Genomic DNA, 24,486 nt, shown 5'->3' with positions numbered 1-24,486 from the left:
CCCCTCCTCCTCCCTCTAGTCTAGAAAAGAAAAACCTAGAACCCTAGAACAGGGAGCAGATCATGAGATCCATGAGGCGCTGCGGCGACCAAGGAGAGGATCGTGATGCGATCTGCGTGGACGAATGAGAACGGCCGCCTCACTCCTCTTGCCCACCTGGTAATTGAGTTGGAATTTGACTGACTGGCAGTAGTTCATTCTTGGTTCTTGCCTATGTTATTTGCTGAATAATAATTTACTTTGTTCATCTCAAGTGTCTCGAGAAGGAGACCAGGCTCATGTCCCAGTGCGAGAGGCACAATCAACACTTGTCTGACAGTGAAATACTAGAGCTGAGCAACAGAATCAAGCTGCGCGCGCAGGACATGATCGAAGGAGAGGCTGAGGTCCCGATTGGATCAGTGGCGGTGCGAGAACTGCAGTCTTGTGTAGTCATTTTCAAATTATGTAGTTGAGTATATAAATTTGAACAAAAGAATTCAACATTTCTACAAGCATATGCTAGTTTCATCAAAAAGCTGGGTAGTCAATTGACTGCCCAGCTGATGAGTGGCTTCGCCACTGGATTGGATTGCCGGATATTTCCCACACCCGTAAACTTCTACACCTGCATATTACTGGTTCCCAACGAAATACATGGCACGGGTTGTATTTGTAAATCCGGTGCGCTGAGGTGTGTATCTGAGGAAACAGGCGTAATAATTACCATCGTGAAACAACGTTCCAAGCGCCAGGTCGTCTTGTCCACCGGTTTTGTTTACGGGGCTGTATTTTACAAGTGTAACCGGTCGATGGGGGAAAACATTTGCCTCCGTTTTAAACGCTTTAGTTCAAACAAATGAACTAGCCTTTCAAAAATAATTTGATTTTGAAAATTTGGGCCACTTGATTGGGTTGTAGGGTACTACTCCCTCAGTCTCATAATATAAGGGACAGAGGGAGTATTGGATTAGGGAAAAAAAATATTTTTGTTGTGGCCATGTAACTTGCACGAAAGAACAACAAGAACAAATTATCGGACTTAGGAAACCAATTTCTTGTTGGATACATACTTTCAACAAGATCAGCAACGTTCGTTCGACCAAACAAACTGATTCTTGCTACTGACGAAGCGAGCTATTACTGTTTGTCTTGATGACAGTCGGCACCGATGAGTTTCCGGTCAATTTCTCTTCATAATGAGCTACTGTAATTAAGCAGCGTGAGCCTCTTCTTAATTAGTAGTAGTACGTAAGTTTACACGTCGAAATCAACAACACTGCCTAACTTGGCTGTGCTCCGTACTCCCAACGGGACCTCCCATCTACTGCTACCCTTGCAACATGCCACTGACAGCTACCCATACAACAGCAAAAAAGAAAAAGAAAAAAAAAAGATCAGAACCTCTGTATGTAAAAAGTAAAAACAGACGATCACTAAAAGTTACAGAGACTAGGCTAGTAGTAGCAAGTCAAGCTCCTGCAGTAATTAATCAGCTCCTTCCTCCCGTTGACCAAAGTTCACCGAGTCAACTAAGAACCCGCTCCGCTCCCATGGATGATGGATGGACGGATACGAACGCTACTCACTACTCCCGTTGACCGCGCTTGACTCGGCCTGCTTCCGTGGCTCGCCGTCGGCGGGGGCGGCGTCCCTGAACTTGGCGTAGATGTCGCTGCGGTAGAAGTTGCGGGTGCGCCAGACGAGCAGGAGCGAGACGAGCGCGCCGGCGACGGTGACGGCCGTGATGATGAGGAAGGCGAGCTTGAAGCACTGCACGCCGACGCAGCTCTTGTCGCCGGCGCCGTCCAGCGTGCCGCCGTGCTGCCTGGCGGCCTCCACGTCGTAGAGGTAGCCCGCGACGCGCACGTTGAGCGCGTAGGCGCCGATGGGGCTGGCGACGGAGCCGAAGTTGTAGAGCGTGGAGTAGTACTTGAGTCCGAAGAGCTCGGAGATGATGGCGAAGAGCAGCGGCCACTGCGCGCCGAAGCAGAATCCGATGACGACGGAGGCGGCGTAGAGCGACTGCGGCACGCCGAAGGCGATGAGGAGGTGGCCGACGCAGGCGAGGAGGAGGACGAGCGTGAGCATGAGCGGGCGCGGGAACTTGTAGCGCGCCAGCACCGCCTCGGACGCGAAGCCGGCGGTGACCCGGCCGGCGTAGTTCCAGATGCTGATGAGGGAGATGAAGGTCTTGATGCTCTTGGGCGGGTAGCCCAGGGACTGCCCGATCTGGCCCATGTTGTCGATCGCCGTCAGCGTGCCCCCCACGCCGCAGATGGTCGCCAGGAACAGCACCAGCATGTCCACGCTCACCAGCGCCTGCAGGATCGTGTAGTCCTCCCCCTGCGCCGGCGGGTTGAACATCTCTTTCAAGCAGGACGACCCGAAGCAGCTGCTCGAAGACGGCGGCCGTGCCGGCGAAGCCAACGTTCCCGCCGACGTCGTCGCGTCCTCTGTTTCTGTCTCTGTTTTGGCGGCCATTTGGAGCGCAGCTGGCTTCTGGACGGTGACCGTCGGGGTCACGAGGAGGGACTCCTCGAGCTCCCTCTTGATCCTGTACTCCTGCTTGACGACGACGGCGAGGGGGAGGAGGAGGATGAGCATGAGCGCGGTGGCGGACACGACGAGGGCCGGGTGCGAGAGGTCCAGCTGGTTCTGCACCACGATCATGACGAGCAGGTAGGTGGCGAGCGCCATGGAGATGTAGAGGAAGCAGTAGAAGGGGTCGCTGGTGGTGGCGGCTGTCTCCTCCTCGCCGCAGCGCCGGACGGGGCGGTGCGGCATGATGCGCACGGTGTGGACGAAGACGATGCAGACGGCGGCGGGGAGCCATGCGACGAGCAGCACGAGCGACTTGGCGTCGTCGCCGTAGATGGCGATGTAGAGCTGGGTGAAGATGGCGCCGCTGAGCCCCACGAAGCCCTTGAGCAGGCCCAGCACGGCGCCGCGGCTCTCCGGGAAGTTCTTGACGCAGGTGACGAGCGCGCCGGTGTTGGTGAAGGACTGCGAGTTGGCGCCGACGCAGATGTAGACGCACATGAGCCAGACGGGCGGGCGGGCCGTGCGGCCGTCGATGGCGAGGTAGATCATGAGGTAGCCGACGAGGTTCATGGCGGCGCCGATGGCGAGCACGACCCAGGGCGGCGTGACCTCGTTGATGAGGCCGGAGAGGACGCCGACGTTGGCGCCGAGGTCCTTGAAGAAGGCGAAGGTGTTGAGGGTCTGCTGGTCGTAGCCCAGCGCCGACTTGAGCACCTTGGAGTAGAGGCCGAAGATGTAGGTGGCCCCCGACGCGGAGAGGATGAGCAGGCAGGCGAACACCATGAACCAGCGCCCCAGCACCACCTGCCGCGCGAACCGCGCCGTCGCCACCTCCCGCACCGCCGCCGCCGTGCACCCGTTGCCGCCGGACGCCGAGGAGGACACCATGGCTGGCTGGCTGGCTAGCAGCGAGAACACGCCACGCTCTCCTCTCGCACGCACGCTCTTTGTGTGTGCGTGTGTGCGTGTGGGCGCGCGCTGCTTGGCTGGCGTCGGGCGCGTATGTATATAACGGAGCGGAATGGAATGGGTGGCTTGGTGAGCAACGGGTGGACGGCGATCCGATCGATAGCTAATCGTCTCGTTTAATGTGGCTGGTTAGGTTAATCGTGGATTAATTGGGACTTTGGGAGAGTGTGACAGTGTACTCTGTGTGGGACGACGTTGACTTGCAGGTCTCCTGTGCTGTGCCGCCGAGGATTCTGGAGGAGCACGCGATGCAGGGTGAGCTTCCTTGCCGGCCATGGCGTGCGGGCAAGTGACGTGCCCACTGACTGATGCTGATCAGGACAGCCGGGGCCCGCCGGAGCAGCTGATCCTCCGGCGGCCGGCGACCAGAGGTTCTCTTCTGGTAGACTACTACATTAGTGGCGGATCTCCCCCCGCAAAAAAAGAGCAGTTTTGGTAGAACTCATCTAGATGAGATATAATTTGGTCTCATTCATCTTTTATAGTCATTGGATGTGATGCTATAAGATGCGTGTATGCTGACGTGGGTTGTATCTATTCTTATTTTTAAAGTGAATGAGACCAAATTATATCTCATCTAGATGAGTTCTAGGTACTGCCAAAAAGAGAGTGGTGGATCTAGCCCAATGGGTCAGAGTGGGCCAACAAAAAAAAAGTTCATATCAGTTTCTTTTTAACTTTTTTCTATGATGTAAAGGTTATTGAGAAATTTCAGGATGCCTTGTATGTCCATCATATTCTATCCTAAATCAAATTCGATTAAATTTATAATATGGGAGTGTCTACGTCTCAGTCGACTGAGACTTAGTTAAGTCTCAGTCGCTGACGTCAGCACCATCGGCCCTAGGCCTGTTTGGCGGATGGTGCTGCTTCGTTGTCTCCATGTCTTGGGCTGGGCTTGCCCAATGTGACTTGTTTTCTTCTTACCGATTTAATTTCCTTCTCTATTCTGCTACAGGTACAAATACACGGCTAGCAAACTTGCTGGCTCCTGGGAGAGATACTTCGGCCTATTCAACAAGTGGAAAATGGAGAGATGAGAAACAATGAAGAAAACACTATAGAAATAATTTAAAACAAAAAAGCATAAATGAAAAGATAATAATTACGTGTGGGTAACTAGCCCAGCGCACACCCTAGCGACGGGTTTAAATATTTTCTGGTTTAGTTGGAAAAATGAATTAGACTAAAAAAGTTGGAACATGAATATTTTTGAGTTTTTTCCCCTTCATTGTTTTTTATTTTATCTACTCCTAGGGGTAGTTGCCTCCTGTTTCTTTTTTCGTCTGCCTTTACTTTTATTTTCTTCTTTCTTGTTTCTACTGTCTTTATTTCAAGAAATATCTATATTTATTGAATAATACATGATTTTTTAAATGGGCTAGCTGTTTTTAAAAGGTGTATTTCATGAACACCTGTCAAATCTCATGGTTGTTTTAAGTCTTATTTCATTTTTCTTTTCTTGTTCCTGAAAAAATAAAAGCAAAGTGTTAACCCAATTTTAAAAGAAATTCGTATTTTAAGAAAATATATTCATTATACATTGTTATTTGTAAATAAATTCAATCAATAATTAGACATGCAACTACCCCCCTCACCTCAACAAAACGCCATTAAGTTGCAGTCGCATAGAAGACATACAATTGTAATAGGATGGACTCGACATACAATTGAAATGTGACATCTGTAGTTGTGCCTAGTGACAACATGCAACTATCCCCTTGCCACAAAACACTATAAAATTGCAACCGGAGGCGACACTTGCAGTTGCATGTCTAGTGGCAGACATGCAACTTCCACCGCCCCTCCCCGATAAAACACAACAGAGTTGCAGTTGAGTTGAAGACATACAATTGCAGTCGGGGGCGACACTTGCAGTTACATGCTTAGTACAAGACATGCAACTGCCCCCTCACCTGACAAAACACCACTAAGTTGCAATCGCATTGAAGACATGTAGTTTGCAGTCGGAGGGCGACACTTGCAGTTGTGTGCCTAGTGCATGTCGTGGTTCTAAGTCTGACAGTAGAATGGGGGGGGGGGTAGGTATGGAGAGGCAAGATCCTAGCTATGGAGTAGTTGTACACACGAGTGTTTAGCGAGTTCAGGCCCTTCTCGGAAGAAGTAACAGCCCTACGTCTCGGAGCCCGGAGGCGGTCGACGGGTTTATGTGTATATGAGTTACAGGGGTGCGAACCCTTCTACCAGTGGAGGGGGGTGGCTTATATAGAGGACGCCAGGACCCCAGCCAACCCACGTAGCAGAGGGTTAAAGTACATTAAGGCCGGGCGTTACTGGTAACGCCCTACATAAAGTGTCATCATGACCATTAAGACTACTTAATTACAGACCGTTTGGATACAGAGTAGATCCTGAACTCCTGGTGGTCGAGTGAGTCTTCATGGTCGAGTGTCTTTAGGTTTGTCGAGTGTCTTCTAGCCGGTCGAGTGGAGTCCCTCTTGGTCGACTGAAAGGTAGCTTCGTCTAAGGATGTCCTTGGGTATGGTATCCTAGATAGGTCCATGACCCTACCCTAGGTACATAACATCATCATTAGCCCCCGAATGGATCGAGGTTCGAGTGAGGAAGGAGTTGATGATTTTCTCCGACCTATTTCCCGTGCTTTGATTATGTCGTATCTTGGATCGATGATTTTTCTTTCGGCGTTGGCGTCAACTTTTACTTCAGTCGCCTTGATCCATTCTTGTCTCCTGTCGAGTGAACTTTTGAACTTTAGTGAACTTCTGAGCGATGGATCGCAGGAAAGATATCGTCTGACAGATTGATCTGCTGTTAGCGGATTTTGCGGGATCCGAATTTTGGGAAGCGCGCGAAGCGGGGCGGACCGCGGTACTCGGATGGGATAAGGCGTGGACGCCTTGATTTCTGCGCCGCCTTTTTCGCCACGTATCGTGCGTGCGCGACTGTTTCGGGATGTGACAGGACCGCCCGGACCCACTCGTCAGCCACTCGGAAGCGTCCTTATATAAAGCGCCGGGCGAGGGTTTTTTGAACAGTGCCTTCCCATTCTTCTCTCCGCCCTCTTTGCCTCCGCCCACTGCGCCTGCTCTCGCCTCCGCCTATCCACTCCTCGCGTGCTTCGCCGGCGACAATGGTGAAGGAGAAGACGGCGGCCTTAGAGCGCGCGAAGAAGGCGACGGCGACGGGGAAAGCGAAGGGGAGACCGTCCAGTCGGGGCGGATCTTCGTCAAGGTCCCGCCTGCCAAAAGGTTGGGTCCAAGGGGATTGGATCCGCTCGACCATCACCGAGACAGATCTCAATGACCTGGCCAATGAGGGACTGATCCCCCACGGGTCAGCAAGGCTTCCGGGGACCGAGTGTCAACCGCAGCCGCAGGAGGGTGAGTGCGTTCTCCTAGCCACTCATGTAGACCGTGGCTTTTCTCTGCCGCCGAGTGTTTTCTTCCGAGGGTTTCTGAATTTCTTTGGGGCGCAACTTCACCATTTCACCCCCAATTCTATCGCCTATCTTGCTGCCTTTGTGTCCATGTGCGAGAACTTCCTGGGTTGTCGACCACACTGGGGTCTCTTTAAGCACATATTCACCTGTCGCTCACAGACAGTGAAAAAGGCGAGTCCGGACGATGAGAGGACTAAGGTTATCCAGATGTGCGGTGGTCTTGGGATTCAGATGAGGAATAAGAGTACTTTCCCGGCCATGACCCTTCCTGAGTCGGTCAGAGGGTGGCAGTCGACTTGGTTCTACTGCCAAGACGAGTCGACGCCGGGGCAGTCGACTGGTCTCCCTCCATTCTCCATGGACCGAGTGGACAAACCCTCTTCTCTGAAGGTGCTTCCTGAGGAGAAAGCTCAGGTGAAACTGTTGATGGAGCGCGTAGTCCAACTTGTTAGGGACGGAGTGACGGGTATGGATCTTGTGGAGGTCTTCCTTAGACGGCGCATCCAACTGCTTCAGTACCGAGGCCACCCGATGTGGCTGTACTGTGGTACCGAAGACACCACTCGGGTCCATCCAGAAGCGGTCAATGATGCCACACTGGAGAGGTGGGTGGCAGCCATCACAGGGAATAAGGACAACCCTCGAGGGGCTAGGAGGATCCCACCACTCGACTGTACCTACACACCGGACACGGTATGACCACTTATCTCCAACTGTAATCTTGCTGTATTCATTCTGCTTTGCTGCGAATTGGTCGATTGATCTTTGTTTCGTTTTGCTGTCTTATAGGCCACCACCGAGTTATACTCGATGCCCAATGGAGCGCAGACGCCGACTGAAGAGGAGGAAGGAAGTGGGGGCGAAAGCCCGGAGGAGTGCGATTCGGATGCTGACGACGATGATGAGGGTGATGACTCTGATGAGGAGGAAGAGGAGGAGGAGGAGGAGGAAGTTGCACCTCCCTGCTCGGAAAGACGCTCGAAGCTTGTCCATGATCCCGCGACTGAGCGTGGTAAGGGGGTCGCAACCGCTACACAGTCGACCAAGCGCCCTCGGACTACTTCTCCGGCGCCGACTGAGAAGGCTCCGAAGCAATCTCGAGTGGCACCGTCGAAACCTGCGAAGGTCTTGCCGAAGATGAAGATGGTGATCCCCACTATCTCAGGGTAATGGTAGTCTTGAGTTTTCCCCGTTTCATGAACTTGTTCTTGGTCGACTCATGGGCCAATCGACTGACTTCTGGAACTGCAGTGCTGCTACTTCTGATACTTCGGCCAGGGCTGAAGACCACGAGATGGAGGATGCTGTTACCTCAAAACCTGGTATGACTCTTGTGATGCCGTTTTCAGTCGATTGACTTATTGTCTCTAATTTTGATTCTTTCTGCAGCTTCATCTAACGTCGTTATCGATCTTCCCGACGATGACGACGAGGAACCACCAAGGCAGAGGAGGAGCAAGAAGGCGTCTGCTGGCAAGGCGACTCAGGACGTGCCAGCACCCGAGACGTTGGTCGTGGAGGGAGACAATGTCACTCGGCCTACCGTAACCTTTGCGGTGCCGTTGACGAGTGCTCGTCCTTCGTCGTCGAGTGCTGCTCAACCCTTGCTTTTCTCAACCTACCCCATTCCTGAAGACCAAGCTAGTGCTGCTAAAGAAGCAATACGCCAAGCGGGGGTCATGATGGAGCAAGTGAAGGCAATACGAGAAGCCAGCCAGGCAGCCTATGACGCCAGTTCGGCTCTTCAGAGTAATGTTCAGGTCAGTCGGTCACTGCCTGTTCTGTTAGGATATGATATCTGAAAACTCTTCCTTCTGAAATTCTTAGAGTTTGTCCTACACCCACTGGGTGTGTCGATTGAAATTCCGGATTAGTGGGGGCACGCTGAGTGCACCCACTGGGTGTAGTCCCCAAGGCTATGGTCGACTGCTGGCAGTCGACCATAGGCTTTATGTCTTAAGTTTTTTCCTTACTCGACTAGGTCGAATAGATTCATAGACCGGTGGGGGCACGCTGAGTGCACCCACTGGGTGTAGTCCCCGAGACTGTGGTCGACTGCTGGCAGTCGACTATAGTCTGAAGAACATCTCCCGTTTTTGTTGTTGTTGTTGGTCGACTGGTCGACTCTAGTGGGGGCACGCTGAGTGCACCCACTGGGTGTAGTCCCCGAGACTATGGTCGAATGTTTGTATTCGGCCGTAGTCTTAGAAACGCTATGATTTTTCCTTACTCACTCGGAAGTGAATTGTCTTTGACATCTGTCGATTGGTTCTTCGTAGAAATCCTGTGACCTTGCGGCTCGTTATACTGAGTTGGAGAACAAACACATTCAGCTCGAGCTCGATCTGAAACTGGCCCAAGAGAACTTGACGAAGGCGAAGGAGGAAGCTAAAGGTATGCTTGGTGAGGCCTTTGACGACTGCCTTTGCCTCTCACTTGTTTCCGAATCTAATCTCACTGTAACTTTGCAGACAAAGTGAGGGATGCCCTGAAGAAGCAAGACCTTGACTTGGCTGAGATGCAAAAAACTGCTTTAGAGAAGACCAAGCTTGCAGATGAGAAGCTGGCTTCAGTGACCAAGCTTGAAGAAGAAAACACCAATCTGAAAGCTGCTCTTGATGCTGCCAACCAGGAGGTCAGTCGACTGAAAAGTGACAAGACCACCCTGAATGACAAGGCCAGTGAGTTGATGAGAAAGAAGAACGATCTGGAGGCTTATCTGGGTGGACTCGCCAAGAAGTTGTTCCTCATGCTTGAAGGTAATCTTTTGTATCAAACAAATATTTTAACTGTAACCTCCGACTGTTGTCTTGACTCGGTGGTTGTGCTTGCAGAATTTTGCCAGAACTTTGAAGAGGAGACTGGTCGACTGGAAGTAAACCTGGACCCCATCAACTCTCCCGTGAAAGATGAAGTCGCCATGAATGTGCTCCGGCTTGAATCTCGTGTTGCTGCTGTCATCGACTATCTCGCAAGGCTGAAAGTCGCAACTTCTCGCATCGACACAACACTCTGGCCAAGAGAGACACTCCAGAACGACCTCGAGTCTCTGATGACTCGACTGAACGAGGTCCCAAGTCGAGTGCAGGAGTGGAAGAAGTCTTCGGCCAGGTGTGGTGCGGATGTTGCTCTGTCTCTGGTCCGCATTCATTGCAAGGATGCGCGAGAGGACAAGCTGGTGGCCCTTAGGGTGGCTAACACCAAGAAGCACGATTTCCGATCCTTCATGGAGACTTTCATCGCCGCCGCCACTCGAATTGCAGATGGAATCGACCTGGACGAGTTTGTTGCACCTTCCAGCCCTCCACAGGAGGGGTAAAAAACTTCTGAGCTTGATACTTTAAATTTGCCTCGGTATGCCGAGTGAGTTTTGTAACCGACAAACCTTAACAGGCCTAGTGCCTGAGCACTTTCGGTTCCGTTAGGTGTTATCTGAACTTGGATTCAACGTTGAATATGTTTGCATTTGGTTTGAGGTGTCTTTTGCAGGTTAAAGCGAAGCGCTCATTGCAATCGACTTGTTCCCCAATACACTTAGGCGAGCACTGGGCTGCAGCTAAGCCCCCGAGTGAGAGGTTTGCTCTCCACTCGGTAGGATTTTCAAAAACTTAGGCGAGCACTGGGCTGCAGCTAAGCCCCCGAGTGGGAGGTCTGCTCTCCACTTGGTAGGATTTCAGATACTTAGGCGAGCACTGGGCTGCAGCTAAGCCCCCGAGTGGGAGGTCTGCTCTCCACTCGGTAGGATTTTCAGATACTTAGGCGAGCACTGGGCTGCAGCTAAGCCCCCGAGTGGGAGGTCTGCTCTCCACTCGGTAGGATTTTCAGATACTTAGGCGAGCACTGGGCTGCAGCTAAGCCCCCGAGTGGGAGGTTTGCTCTCCACTCGGTAGGATTTTAGATACTTAGGCGAGCACTGGGCTGCAGCTAAGCCCCCGAGTGGGAGGTCTGCTCTCCACTCGGTAGGATTTCAGATACTTAGGCGAGCACTGGGCTGCAGCTAAGCCCCCCGAGTGGGAGGTCTGCTCTCCACTCGGTAGGATTTCAGATACTTAGGCGAGCACTGGGCTGCAGCTAAGCCTTCGAGTGGGAGGTCTGCTCTCCACTCGGTAGGATTTGGTATTGGTGGCGTAGCTCGGAAGGAGAGGGTAGCAGTCGACCTGCACCTCGTCCTCCTTGCAAAGCGCACATTGTGTTTGTGGCGTAGCTCGGAAGGAGAGGGTAGCAGTCGACCTGCACCTCGTCCTCCTTGCAGAGCGCATGTTGTATTTGTGGTGTAGCTCAGAAGGAGAGGGTAGCAGTCGACCTGCACCTCGTCCTCCTTGCAGAGCGCACGTTGTACTTGTGGCGTAGCTCGAAAGGAAAGGGTAGCAGTCGACCTGCACCTCGTCCTCCTTGCGAAGCGCACGTTGTATTTGTACTTAGGCGAGCGCAATGCTACAGCTAAGCCTCCGAGTGGAAGGCTGGTTTACAACTCGGTAGGATTTTTGTTTATCTTAGGCGAGTACTTGGACTGCAGATAGCCTCCGAGTGGAAGGCTGGCTTACCACTCGACATGATTTTGTTTATCTTAGGCGAGTACTTGGACTGCAGCTAAGCCTCCGAGTGGAAGGCTGGCTTACCACTCGACAGGATTTTGTTTATCTTAGGCGAGTACTTGGACTGCAGCTAAGCCTCCGAGTGGAAGGCGGGCTTACCACTCGACAGGATTTTGTTTATCTTAGGCGAGTACTTGGACTGCAGCTAAGCCTCCGAGTGGAAGGCTGGCTTACCACTCGATAGGATTTTGTTTATCTTAGGCGAAACGGATTTCGCAGCTAAGCCTTCGTGTGGGAGACTGGCTCACCACTCGGTTAGGATTTTTTTTACAGACTTGGGCGAATCGGATTTGCAGCCAAGCCACCCATTGGGGGATTGTTTTGTGTGGACAAAAGAAATAACGATTACTGGGAAAATCATAAAGCACTTGTCTTTGATAAATAAACTACAAAAGTATTTTTATTACAACTCATCCGAGTGAATACTTTAAGTGTAAAAGGGGCGGAGAAGCTCCGCGTTCCAAGCTCGGGGCTCGTCGATCTGATGCTCGACATTGTAAAGACGGTATGCTCCATTGTGGAGAACCTTGGTGACGATGAAGGGACCTTCCCAAGAAGGAGCAAGCTTGTGTGGTTTCTGCTGATCCACTCGGAGAACTAAATCTCCTTCCTGGAAGGCTCGACTCTTCACGTTTTTGGCGTGGAAGCGACGCAAGTCTTGTTGGTAAATGGTTGATCTGATCAGAGCCATCTCCCTTTCTTCCTCTAAAAGGTCGACTGCATCCTGCCGCGCTTGTTCTGCTTCAGCTTCGGTGTAGAGCTCGACCCGGGGAGCATTGTGGAGAAGGTCACTCGGCAAGACTGCTTCAGCTCCGTAGACCAAGAAGAATGGAGTTCTTCCAGTCGACCGGTTGGGCGTGGTCCTTAACCCCCAAAGCACCGAGGGAAGTTCGTCGACCCATGCACCAGCCGCATGCTTAAGATCACGCATCAAACGGGGTTTCAACCCTTTGAGAATCAAACCGTTGGCTCGTTCTGCCTGTCCATTCGACTGTGGGTGAGCGACTGAAGCATAGTCGACTCGTGTGCCTTGAGACGTGCAGAAAGCTCTGAACTCTTCGGAATCGAAGTTTGACCCGTTGTCAGTGATGATGCTGTGCGGGACTCCATATCTGAATATCAATTCTCTGATGAAGCTGACATCAGTACCGGCATCGAGGTTCTTGATGGGTTTAGCTTCGATCCACTTGGTGAACTTGTCGACTGCTACCAGCACATGGGTAAAACCACTTCTGCCTGTTCTCAAAGGACCGACCATATCCAAGCCCCATACTGCAAAGGGCCAGACGAGTGGTATAGTCTTCAAAGCTGACGCGGGCTTGTGTGACATATTGGAGTAAAATTGACATCCCTCGCACTTGTCGACTATCTCCTTCGCCATTTCATTCGCTCTTGGCCAATAAAATCCGGCTCGGTATGCTTTGGCCACGATGGTCCGAGAGGACGCATGATGGCCACAGGTCCCCGAGTGGATGTCATCAAGGATTATTCGACCTTCCTCCGGTGTTATGCATTTCTGACCAACTCTAGTCGCGCTTTCTCTGTACAACTGTCCCCTTATCACGGTAAAGGCCTTAGATCGGCGGACGATCTGTCGAGCCTCTTCTTCGTCCTTCGGGAGTTCTTTCCTCAAGATATACGCGATATATGGTACTGTCCAATCGGGAGTGATCACTAAGACTTCCATGATCAGGTCGACCACTGCTGGGACTTCAACCTCAGTCGGATCCGTAACACTCTTAGGTTGCGGAGCTTCATCGGTAAAAGGATCTTCTACGACTGACGGAGCGTGGATATGCTCCAAGAACACATCACAGGGGATGGCTTCTCTCTTGGATCCTATCTTAGCCAGATCGTCAGCTGCTTGATTTTTTCAGTCGGGGTATGTGGTGGAGCTCTAACCCTTCGAACTTCTTTTCGAGCTTCCTCACTGCATTGCAGTATCTAGTCATGGCTGGGCTTCTAACGTCCCACTCCTTCATCACCTGATTGACCACCAAATCTGAATCGCCATAGACCATAAGGCGACGGACGCCGAGTGAAATGGCCATGCGCAACCCATACAAGAGTGCTTCATATTCTGCTTCATTGTTGGAGGAATCAAAGTGGATCTGGAGCACATATCTGAGCTTGTCTCCTCGAGGGGAAACCAAAACAACCCCAGCACCAGAACCATTTAACATCTTAGAGCCATCAAAGAACATGGTCCAATGCTCCGAGTGAACTTGAGTCGGCTGCTGTTGCTCAATCCACTCGGCAAGGAAATCTGCTATAGCTTGGGACTTAATGGCTTTCTTTGCCTCGAATTTGACATCAAGGGGAAGGAGTTCAATCGCCCATTTAGCCACTCGACCAGTTGCATCTCTGTTGTGTAGAATCTCTGACAATGGTGCGTCGCTGACGACTATAATGTCATGATCAGAGAAATAATGAGCAACCTTCTTCATGGTCATGTAGATCCCATATACAAGCTTCTGATAATGAGGATATCTTTGCTTCGATGGGGTCAAAACTTCAGAGAGATAATACACTGGGCACTGAACTTTGAAGGCTTTCCCTTCTTCTTCCCGCTCGACCGTAAGTACTGTACTGACGACTTGTCCTGTGGCTGCAATATAAAGCAACAGAGGCTCTTTGCTGATTGGAGGCAGCAAGCACCGGCTGGGTGGAGAGCAGAGTTTTTAACTCGGCAAACACTGCATCAGCTTCTGGAGTCCACTCGAACTTGTCTGCCTTCTTCATCAGTCGGTAAAGGGGCAATGCCTTTTCACCGAGGCGAGAGATGAATCGACTTAACGCGGCCAAGCATCTAGTAAGCTTCTGGACGTCGTGCACACGCACAGGGCGTTTCATTCGGAGTATGGTGCCAACTTTTTCTGGGTTAGCATCGATTCCGCGTTCTGAAACGAGAAAACCGAGTAACTTTCCGCCAGGTACTCCGAATGTGCACTTCGATGGATTGAGCTTGATATCATACCTTCTGAGATTGGCAAATGTTTCAGCTAGGTCAGTCAATAGGTCAGAACCCTTTGGTGACTTGACTACGATATCATCCATGTACGCTTCCACATTCCGACTGATTTGAGTGAGTAAACACTTTTGAATCATTCTCATGAACGTGGCTCCGGCATTCTTGAGGCCGAATGGCATGGTGATATAGCAGAAGCACCCGAATGGACTGATGAAAGCTGTTTTGATTTCGTCAGGTCCATACAGACGGATCTGATGATACCCGGAATAAGCGTCTAAAAAAGACAATCTCTCACACCCTGCGGTCGAGTCGACAATTTGGTCGATGCGACGGAGAGGAAAATGATCTTTTGGGCAGGCCCGATTGATATGTTTGAAATCAATGCACATGCAAAGTGAGTTGTCCTTCTTGGGAACCATGACGACATTGGCGAGCCACTCGGAGTGGTATATCTCTCGGATAAACTCTGCTGCAAGGAGTCGAGCCACCTCCTCGCCAATGGCTTTTTTCTTCTGAACGGCGGACCGTCGAAGATGTTCTTTAACAGGTTTCGCTTTTGAGTCGACTCTAAGGCGATGCTTAGCCAACCCCCTAGGAACACCCGGCATGTCAGCTGGCTTCCATGCAAAGATGTCCCAGTTCTCACGGAGGAACTGGATGAGCGCTTCTTCCTATTTAGAGTCGAGTGTTGTGGAAATATGGGTCGGAGCTGCATTGGGGTCAGTCGGGTGGATATGAACTGGCTTCGTCTCCCCAGACGGCTGAAATGCTGACTCTGTGGCGTGCTTCTTGGCCCGCAGCAAATCACTCGGATCTGCATTCTTCTTGTATTCCTCCAGCTCTACCACTGTTATCTGGTCATCCGCAATCTTTGAGCCTTTCTGGAAACACTCTTCTGCCTTCTTCCGGCTGCCAGTGATAGTGATCACGCCTTTGGGGCCAGGCATCTTTAATTTGAGGTACACATAACATGGTCGAGCCATGAAGCGGGCATAGGCTGGTCTTCCCAAAATAGCGTGGTAGGCGCTTTGGAAATCCACGACTTCAAATGTCAGCTTCTCTTTGCGGAAATGCTTCGAGTCGCCGAACACTACATCCAGAGCTATTTGGCCGAGTGACTCAGCCTTCTTTCCCGGGATGACTCCGTGAAAACTCATGTTGCTGGAACTGAGCCTGGACATTGGAATGCCCATTCCCTTGAGCGTCTCTGCATACAGTATATTCAATCCACTGCCGCCATCCATTAATACCTTTGTCAGTCGAGTGCCTTCGACGACTGGGTCGACCACCAACGCTTGCCTCCCAGGGGTGGCAATGTGAGTAGGGTGATCAGACTGGTCGAAAGTAATGGGAGTTTGCGACCATCTCAGATAGCTTGGTGTCGCCGGGGCGACCATATTGACCTCACGGTTGATCACTTTCAGTCGACTTTTGCTCTCTACATCAGCAAAAATCATCAGAGTGGAGTTGACATCAGGGTACTCTTCATCACTGTCCTCCTTGTCCTCGGCCTTGTCCGACTCCTTCTCTTTGTCCTTCGGCTGTTTTCCTTGAAACTGCTGAATTAAGAGCCGACACTGGCGAGTGGTATGCTTTGGGTAGATGAAGTTACCCTCTTCGTCTTTCTTTGTGTGGATATGACACGGTAAATCCATCACGTCATTACCTTCCTTATCCTTTACCTTCTTGGGGTTCCAAGATCCTTTGGGCTTCCCTTTGAATTTACCCTAAGTCACGGCCAGAGCCTCTCCAGGAGCAGTCGGCTCGGCCTTCCGCTTTTGCTTACAACTGGAGTTTCCTTTCTCCGACTGACTCGGCTTGTACTTGCCACTCCGGAGTCGGTCCTCTTCTTCGCCATTGGCGTACTTGGTGGCTATCTCCATCATCCGACTCAAGGTCATATCTCCAGTTCGACCAAACTTCAGGCTCAACTCTCTATTTTTGACACCATCCTTGAAAGCGCAGACCGCTTGATGGTCTGACACATTCTCTACAGTATGATGCAAAGTGATCCATCTCTGGATGTAATCTCTCAATGTTTCACTCGACTTTTGTACGCAAACTTGCATCTCAGTCAATCCGGTCGGTCGCTTGCAAGTTCCCTCAAACGTCCTGACGAACACTCAGGAAAGATCTTCCCAGGTGTAAATGTTGCTAGGAGCTAACTGATTCAACCACGCCCTGGCCGAACCCTCTAGCATAAGTGGCAAATGCTTCATGGCTACCTCATCATTACCGCCACCAATTTGTACTGCCACTCGGTAGTCTTCAAGCCAAGTTTCAGGCTTAGACTCTCCGATGAACTTACTTACTCCAATCGCCAACCTGAAGTTGGGGGGTATCACTGCGGCTCTGATGGCTCTGCTAAAGCATTCTGGACCTGAAACATGGACTCGGCTGCTTGTGGGCACATCTTCGTCATGGCCACCTCTATGAGCTCTGTTCCGGTCGACCAAACCTTGCACGATGATGGATCTCGCATCAAAGCCCGGCTCTCTAGGGTCGACTAGAGCTCTCCACCCAACACTGAGCTGGCGTCTGTCATCTTCCATCGATGGATGTTAGACCCACTTCTCGGGGGAGGAGTGGGCACTCGACGCATGTCGTCACGATCAAAACGATCATCATAGTGGTCCCGCCGGCCTTCACGTCCCACTCGCCTCTGAGGCGACCTTGGGCTGTGAGCTGACTGAACAGTATTCGCAGCGACGGATCGACTGTGAATCCTGTTGCGCGACTGCGACACAACTGAATTCTGATCTCCTGCCGCCCGGAGCAAATCTCTGATCTGCATCAAGCCTCTTCCAGCCTCCGATTGAGAGGGTTGAATTGACTCCGCTATACGGGCTGCAGCTGCCAAATTTTGAATCGGGGTTCGATATACCTGAGTCGGTTGCGGAAAGAGCTGACGTCGGCGGGAGTCGGGTACTCGCTGACGCGCACGCTCGTCGAGTGCTCGCTGGAGGTTCTCCAGTCGAGTGCGTTCAGCCAAGTTGGCCAAACGCGCCTCTTCCAGGGCACGAGCCTCAGGAGTTTCTCCTGCAATGGGAGTATGCAGGGCATCCATGTTCCGGCGGCGAAGTTCTTCCCTCTACTGAGAAGTGAGCGGCTCGGGCTGATACTCTTCGTGGGCCTGAGTGGGGTCGCCCCCATCGTCCATCCCGTCATTGCGGGGGAAACCGGGAGGGCTACGAGGTCCGTTGACCATCAGGACCTCCGCCGCTGGATCACTGCTATCGCACTCAGATGCAGTCTCTACGGAGCCAGTCGATAGGTCGAACAGGCCGTAGAGAGATTCGTCGGGCTCAATTGCCGCGACTTGGGTGGTGGCCGATTGGCGATCCACTGCGTGTCTCACCCATCGCTGGAGCCTCGACCGACCGGAACGCTTGCGCTGGCGGGAGACAGGGAGGGAGGACGGCACAGGAGTCGACCAGTATGGGGTCAATGGCTGCCGCAGCAGGACGCCACGGACACACGCCTGAAAGTGCGTCGCCCCGCGGACGGGGAGCGCGTCGATGTCGAGTGGTGCCTCCTGGAGCCAAGCGGAGTCGTCGGCGATGAAAGCGAGCGCACCGAGACGGATCTCGCGGCCCTCGACCAGAGCTCCACCGGAAACCATGATGAAGGCAATCAGACAAATTGCAACTTCTCCAAAAAGTCGCTAAGACACCAGCCTCAAGGTGGGCGCCAACTGTCGTGGTTCTAAGTCTGACAGTAGAATGGGGGGTAGGTACGGAGAGGCAAGATCCTAGCTATGGAGTAGTTGTACACACGAGTGTTTAGCGAGTTCAGGCCCTTCTCGGAGGAAGTAATAGCCCTACGTCTCGGAGCCCGGAGGCGGTCGACTGGTTTATGTGTATATGAGTTACAGGGGTGCGAACCCTTCTACCAGTGGAGGGGGTGGCTTATATAGAGGACGCTAAGACCCCAGCCAACCCACGTAGCAGAGGGTTAAAGTACATTAAGGCCGGGCGTTACTGGTAACGCCCTACATAAAGTGTCATCATGACCATTAAGACTACTTAATTACAGACCGTTTGGATACAGAGTAGATCCTGAACTCCTGGTGGTCGAGTGAGTCTTCATGGTCGAGTGTCTTTAGGTTTGTCGAGTGTCTTCTAGCCGGTCGAGTGGAGTCCCTCTTGGTCGACTGAAAGGTAGCTTCGTCTAAGGATGTCCTTGGGTATGGTATCCTAGATAGGTCCATGACCCTACCCTAGGTACATAACATCATCAGTGCCTGACATGCAACTTCCTTCCCCTCGACAAAACACTGGTAAGTTGTAGTCGTGTTGAAGACATGCAATTGCAGTCAGGGCGACACTTGCAATCGCGTTGAAGACATGCAGTTGCATACGGTGGCGACACCTGCAATTACATGCTTAGTGGAAAACATGCAACTGGCCCCTCCTCCGATAAAACACACTAAGTTGCAACCGCGTTCAAGACATGCAGTTGCATTCGTGTGCAACACTTGCAGTTGCGTGCCTAGTGCCTGACGTGCAACTTTCTTACCCTCGACAAAACATCGGTAAGTTGCAGTCGCATTGAAGACATGCAGTTGCATTCAAGGCGACACTTGCAATTGCGTGCCTAGTGGCAGACATGAAAGTGCTCCCTCCCCGGACAAAAACACCATAGAGATGCAGTCACGTTGATGACATGAGGTTCCATATGGGGCGACACTTGTAGTTGTGTGCCTAGTGGTAGTAATGCAACTGCCTCCCTTCCCCGACCGACAAACACCACATAGTTGCAGTCAAGGGCGACACTTGCAGTTGCATGCCTTGTGACAAACATGCAACTGCTGCTCCCACATAGAAAAATAGAGTTGCAATCGAGGGTGACACTTGTAGTTGCATGCCTGGTGGCAGACATGCAGTTGACCCTCCTGCAAAATAGCACGGAGTTACAGTCGGGCCCGACACTTGCAATTGTGTGCCTAATAGCGGACATGCAATCCTCCCCCCCCCCAAAGTTTTTTAATAAAAAAATGGTACAAAAAAGTTTTAAGAACAATAGAAAAGCAAGAGAAGGTTGAAAATACAAAATGCAAAAATAAAAATCATCGTCACAAGAAACATAGACAAAAAGCTTTACACACTTACAAAACAAACACAAAATATAATGATGATACAAAATGGTTTCGCCCGATAGTTCTCAACCGATTCCCCTTCCTCTTCCGACGGTATGTTTTTCCGGCTGAAAAATTGCAGCCTAAAAAACAAAAAGGGAAATCCCAAAACTAGACAAGAAAAAATAACCACTAAAGGTCAGCCCATACCGCATACTCGGCTGACACTAGAGAAATAGAAAACAAAGAAGAAAATGAAACAGGTCAGTCGCGCACCTAAAACATTTCAATTTAATACAAAGACAAGCATAGGAAAATCTAATGGCCAAAGAGTTGATTGGGACTTGGCTAAAACTTAGTTTAACAATCCGGTATAAACCCAAAAATGGAAAATAAAATAAAAAATAAAAAGGTAATAATAAATAATTTACAAAGCTTGTAAGCTAAGCCATATCGCATGCCTTGCGGTTGCAGGCGGGTTCTAACACATGCAGTTGCAACTCTAGTGCTGGACATGCAACTAGCCATCATCCATCCCCTCCAGTTGCAGTCACGTTGTACCCCTTGCAGTTGCAGGCGTGTTGCGGCAAGTGCAATTGCAACTCTAGTGATGGGCATGCAACTAGACAAATTTTATCTCCCCTCAAGTTACAGTCAAGTTGTACTCCTAGTAGTTGCAGACGAGTTGTGACACATGTAATTGCAGGTTGCATTATAGACACTCGCACAACTCACGTTACATACAACGAAAATGATCATGAAAAAACATAGAATGAAAGTTAGTGCAATAGAAAAATAAATAAATATATAATATAAAGAATAACAATAAATCATAAATCATAAAAAAGAAAAACAAGAATAAATTATCAAGAAGGATAAAATAAAAAATAAAAGGGAAACAACATATAATTAAATAAACAAATTAGAAAAAAGAACACAAAAAATTAAGAAGAGAAAAATAAGAAGGAGAAAACCATACATATGCAAAGGAGTAAATGAAAAATGAAAAATAGATAGAAATAAAAATGGCAGCCCAACAAACAAATGAGAAAAAAGACAACTGACAATGAAAAAGGCTCCAAGCCCTGGGCAGCCCACCATGCAAGCAAACCCCGACAGAAAAAACAAATGACAAAATGGAGCAAGCCAACCCAAAACGTCATACGTGGGCTGTTTACAAATCACCAAAAAAAGAACCAAAACAAATCTAACGCCAGGCCGGTCGACTGAGACTGTACTAAAACTCAGTCGACTGGGTTTTAGCGCTTCCGTTAAAATATATGGTATTTCTTGCGGGAAATAAAGTATCGGCATTGGGAAAAAAATTGTTTTGTACTCCTTCCGTCCCATAATATAAGAACTTTTTGACACTAAACTAGTGTCAAAAACGTTCTTATATTATGGGACGGAGGGAGTAGTTTCTTATAAACATGAAAAAGTTTGGTGTAATATAGAATTAGGTGATCAATTTCGGTGGAAGAAAGGATTAACTAGTTAGGAGGATCCAACTGTTTGGCACAGGTCGATGTGCTCTTCGTTTAGGTTTTGTGGTGAGGGCTTCGTCGATGGTCAATCATGGTTAAATTAGAGTCGTTTGCTCGCAGAGGATGGATGAATGACGCGGGCGATCTTGATGGTGTTCCTTTTTCTCGATGGCTATGGTGGAGTTCTTTTGTGCGTGCCTTCAACGGAGTTGTGTGGGCAGTCAGGTTGGCCGTGTGGCCCGTAGTTTGTGCGGATGTGTTATTGTGATTTTTGTTAATTAACTGTGCATGTGTGATGGTTTTCGCTCATGTTTTGCCAAAACGTCTTATATTTTGAAATAAAGGGTGTATTTCTTTTCTTTTACTAAGGCAATGCCCATGCGTTCCAACGGCATATAAATATTCTAGTACGTTACCTTGTGATACACCTGCCCATATTAATGCGTGTAAATAAACATTTATCTATGTACCTTATATTTTTATGAGAAGTTTGGTAAGTATGTTAAATTAAATTTGGTTCAGAAGATAAGTAAATTAAGGTGATTGACTATTATACGGTGGAGGTTGGATGAAGGGTGATGGAAAAAAAGTGAAACATGAAACCTTACTTTCTTTTTAAGTAGTATATATATGGAGATATAGATAGGGATAGAGATATAGATATACTAGATATAGAGATAGAGATATCAATGAGATAAAGCAAAACTTTTGCGTCCATTTCGAAAAAAAAGGGTCCAAGGCAAGGCAAGGAAAACGGGTAGGAAACCCCTCCTCTCCCCGCACGCCTCCCCTCCCTCTTCCTCCCTGCCGCCGTCGCCGGCGCCCGCTGCGGGCCTGGCCCGGGTGACGCTGGTGGCGGCGGTCCCCTGGCCTTTCCCCTCTCGGGGTCCGCCGGCGCGGGACGGGGCGACCCCGGGTGGTGTCTCTAGGCGGGGTGGTCCAACGCGGCGGCGGGGGCCCCTGGCGCGAGCAGGGGCGAACTTTTGGACGGCGGCATCGCTGTTGGTGGCGGGGCGACGCGGCGGCGCGGTCTGGCGGCGCCCGCTCGGCCCAGATCTAGGCCTGGACGAGCCAGTAGCGGGGTGGGTCTGCTTTGTGGCTTCCGGCAGGCAGGGGGAGAGGCGATGAGCGGCAGGGTGCTGGCGGCGCCATCGCCAGCTTGCTGCAGCATGGCGGCGGGGCTTAGCGGGCCCGTTTCGGGCCTGTTCGGGCCAGGGGTGGCCTGGCATGCCCTGCTGCCGCGTCCGGACGGCTACCGCAGCGGTGCCGGAGGTTCTGGCCTCCCGCACGATGGCGGTGGAGGTGGTTCCCTCCCGTTTGGCTTCGGTGATGCTTCTCCCTCCGCGGGGCGCTTCTCTCCGGTCCTCTTGGCCTCATGTTGGTGTTCGCAGTGAGGCGGCGTGGGTGGTGGCGCAACCGCGTTGGCGGCGCATGGTGGTGGGCGGCGGTCTTGCTGGTCCGCTCCAGCCCGTTAGGCAGTGGAGTTAGAGTGCGGGAGAAATCCTTGCCGGTTCTTCGGCTCCGATGCGGTGACACCTGCGGGTGCCACCATTCCTTCCTGGAGGGTGTAGGTGATACATCTCCCACCTCCGTCCGCGTGCCGGGGGAAACCCTAGGACAAGTCCGGCCAGCAGCGTCGTCGGCGTCGCATTCCTTCTTGAAGGTGTTACTTGGTGCGCGGCGGCTCGGAGCCTTGGGATGTGGTGGTTTGTTTCTGGAGGGCGTAGCAGTGGCGGGTCATCCGCGCTTTGTCGAGCTGCCGTTGTTGGCATTTGTTTCTTCTTTTTCTTTGGGCTTGATGTGCTGTTCGTCCTAGCGTTCCTTGTATCGGTGTTGGTTGCTTTGAAATACAAAGCGGGGAACCCATTTCGGTAAAAGAGGGTCCAACAAATACAACTATACAAGTGTGTCATGTGGGGGATCAGAATTACAGCCAAGACCGACGTTAGCAATTTCAAATCTTTATCCTCTGTTACTAAATAGCTATAACCCACTACCTAACTTTGCTCTCTGTGCAACAATGCCACATCACCAAGCCATGAATGTGGTTATAAGTTACTTTATCCATTAATCACTTCATGCATGTCTCTTTTTTTAGGTAATTAAGTCATGCAAGACACTCCTATATTTGTTTGCATTAATTTTAGTCTTCTACCATTTGTGTATACTACATTATTTTAACAAGGTCCCGGAGCAAAGCACGGGGCACCGTCTAGTTGATATATAGAATGACAGTCGAGACGGCAGATACATGCTGATCTTCTGTCTGCTTCTGAAGTGGCGATGTCTACTGAGGTATCAGCTCGGTAATCCCACGTTAATCAACTGCTTAGCTAATGATCAAGGAATGGGACGCAGACTAGTAACCACTATACAACAAGGACGAATAGCATTAATAAGACTAAACTAAGCAACCACATGAGTGGCGCTGTCTTCTCTTACTAATTAGGAAACTGACATGGCCGCCCCTTTCACGGTTTCCTGCATCGTTGGAGCCCGAGCGAGTATACTAATTACTCCAAGCTGTAGCTGGGAACGTACAAGAACTCCTGACAAATCTACTGACCAGTGACAGTTAATTACTAGTAGTACCAGTGCATCTTAATTAAACCCGGGATGGTAACGGATTTCTCTGTGGTCGCCGCATGGCATGTGTATGCTGTTTGGGGAATAACTCCACGAGGTTCGTTACAAACGGCTATAGCTCAGTGGGTTGCTGCTGATCAGCAGGATCGAAGTGTAGTGGGGGCTAGGCATCTCCAACGCTAACCTTCAATTCGGACACCGTATCCGTCCGTGGATCGGTTGGAAGCCGCCCATCCAACCGTGTCCACGTATATTTCAGACCGGATTTTAACATACCAATAACAAAAGCACAATGAAATTAGCAAAGTTTGGATATAATTTACATAAGACGAACAATATTTCATCCGTTTAAACTAAGCCCGCAGCACTCAAAGTATTATAAAAAATAGCACAATTCTTTCATAAATAGCATGCAAATATCTGTAGTACAAAAATAGTTCGAATTCAAGGAGATAAACTGATGTTCAACAAGTTTTTTTGATTTGACTGATTACAAATTCAACTAGAATAATCAGTCGACACATGTCTTCCCACACATGTGCCCCTTGAGATTCATCCAACAATGTATGCGCGTGAATGCCTGCCCTCGGTCCTGTAGTACATTAGGGCAGAGCGTGCAGGCTATACAACAGTAGAGAAATATTGAGTGAATGGATGAATTAACCAACATGCAAATCTCCATGGTTGACCCATGCAATGATCACATTGCCTCCACTTGTTCAACTGCGCCGCAAAACTTCATGATAGAGTTGACAATAGTGTATCATCAGTAATGCTAGACATACAGGCACTTACAGGCTGAATTTAGTTACACGCTGACATGGCAAAGTGGGATTGGAAAGAAGGGAGTGAGGCGGGCC

The 24,486-nt window shown here is 50.4% G+C and overlaps 1 protein-coding gene across 1 annotated transcript; it reads right to left on the bottom strand.

Moving 5' to 3' along the window:
* Nucleotides 1-1,184: 1,184 nt before the first annotated feature.
* Nucleotides 1,185-3,518, bottom strand: LOC123113741 (uncharacterized). Its single transcript, XM_044535047.1, has one exon. The coding sequence runs from the start codon at nt 3,409-3,411 to the stop codon at nt 1,561-1,563; it is 1,851 nt and encodes a 616-aa protein (XP_044390982.1). The 5' UTR covers nt 3,412-3,518; the 3' UTR covers nt 1,185-1,560.
* Nucleotides 3,519-24,486: the final 20,968 nt, after the last annotated feature.

The sequence above is a fragment of the Triticum aestivum genome, chromosome 5B (genome assembly GCF_018294505.1).
Source record: "Triticum aestivum cultivar Chinese Spring chromosome 5B, IWGSC CS RefSeq v2.1, whole genome shotgun sequence".
Lineage (NCBI taxonomy): Eukaryota > Viridiplantae > Streptophyta > Magnoliopsida > Poales > Poaceae > Triticum > Triticum aestivum.
Note: the sequence above shows the minus strand (reverse complement) of the source record. Positions and strands in the feature narration are given on the sequence as shown.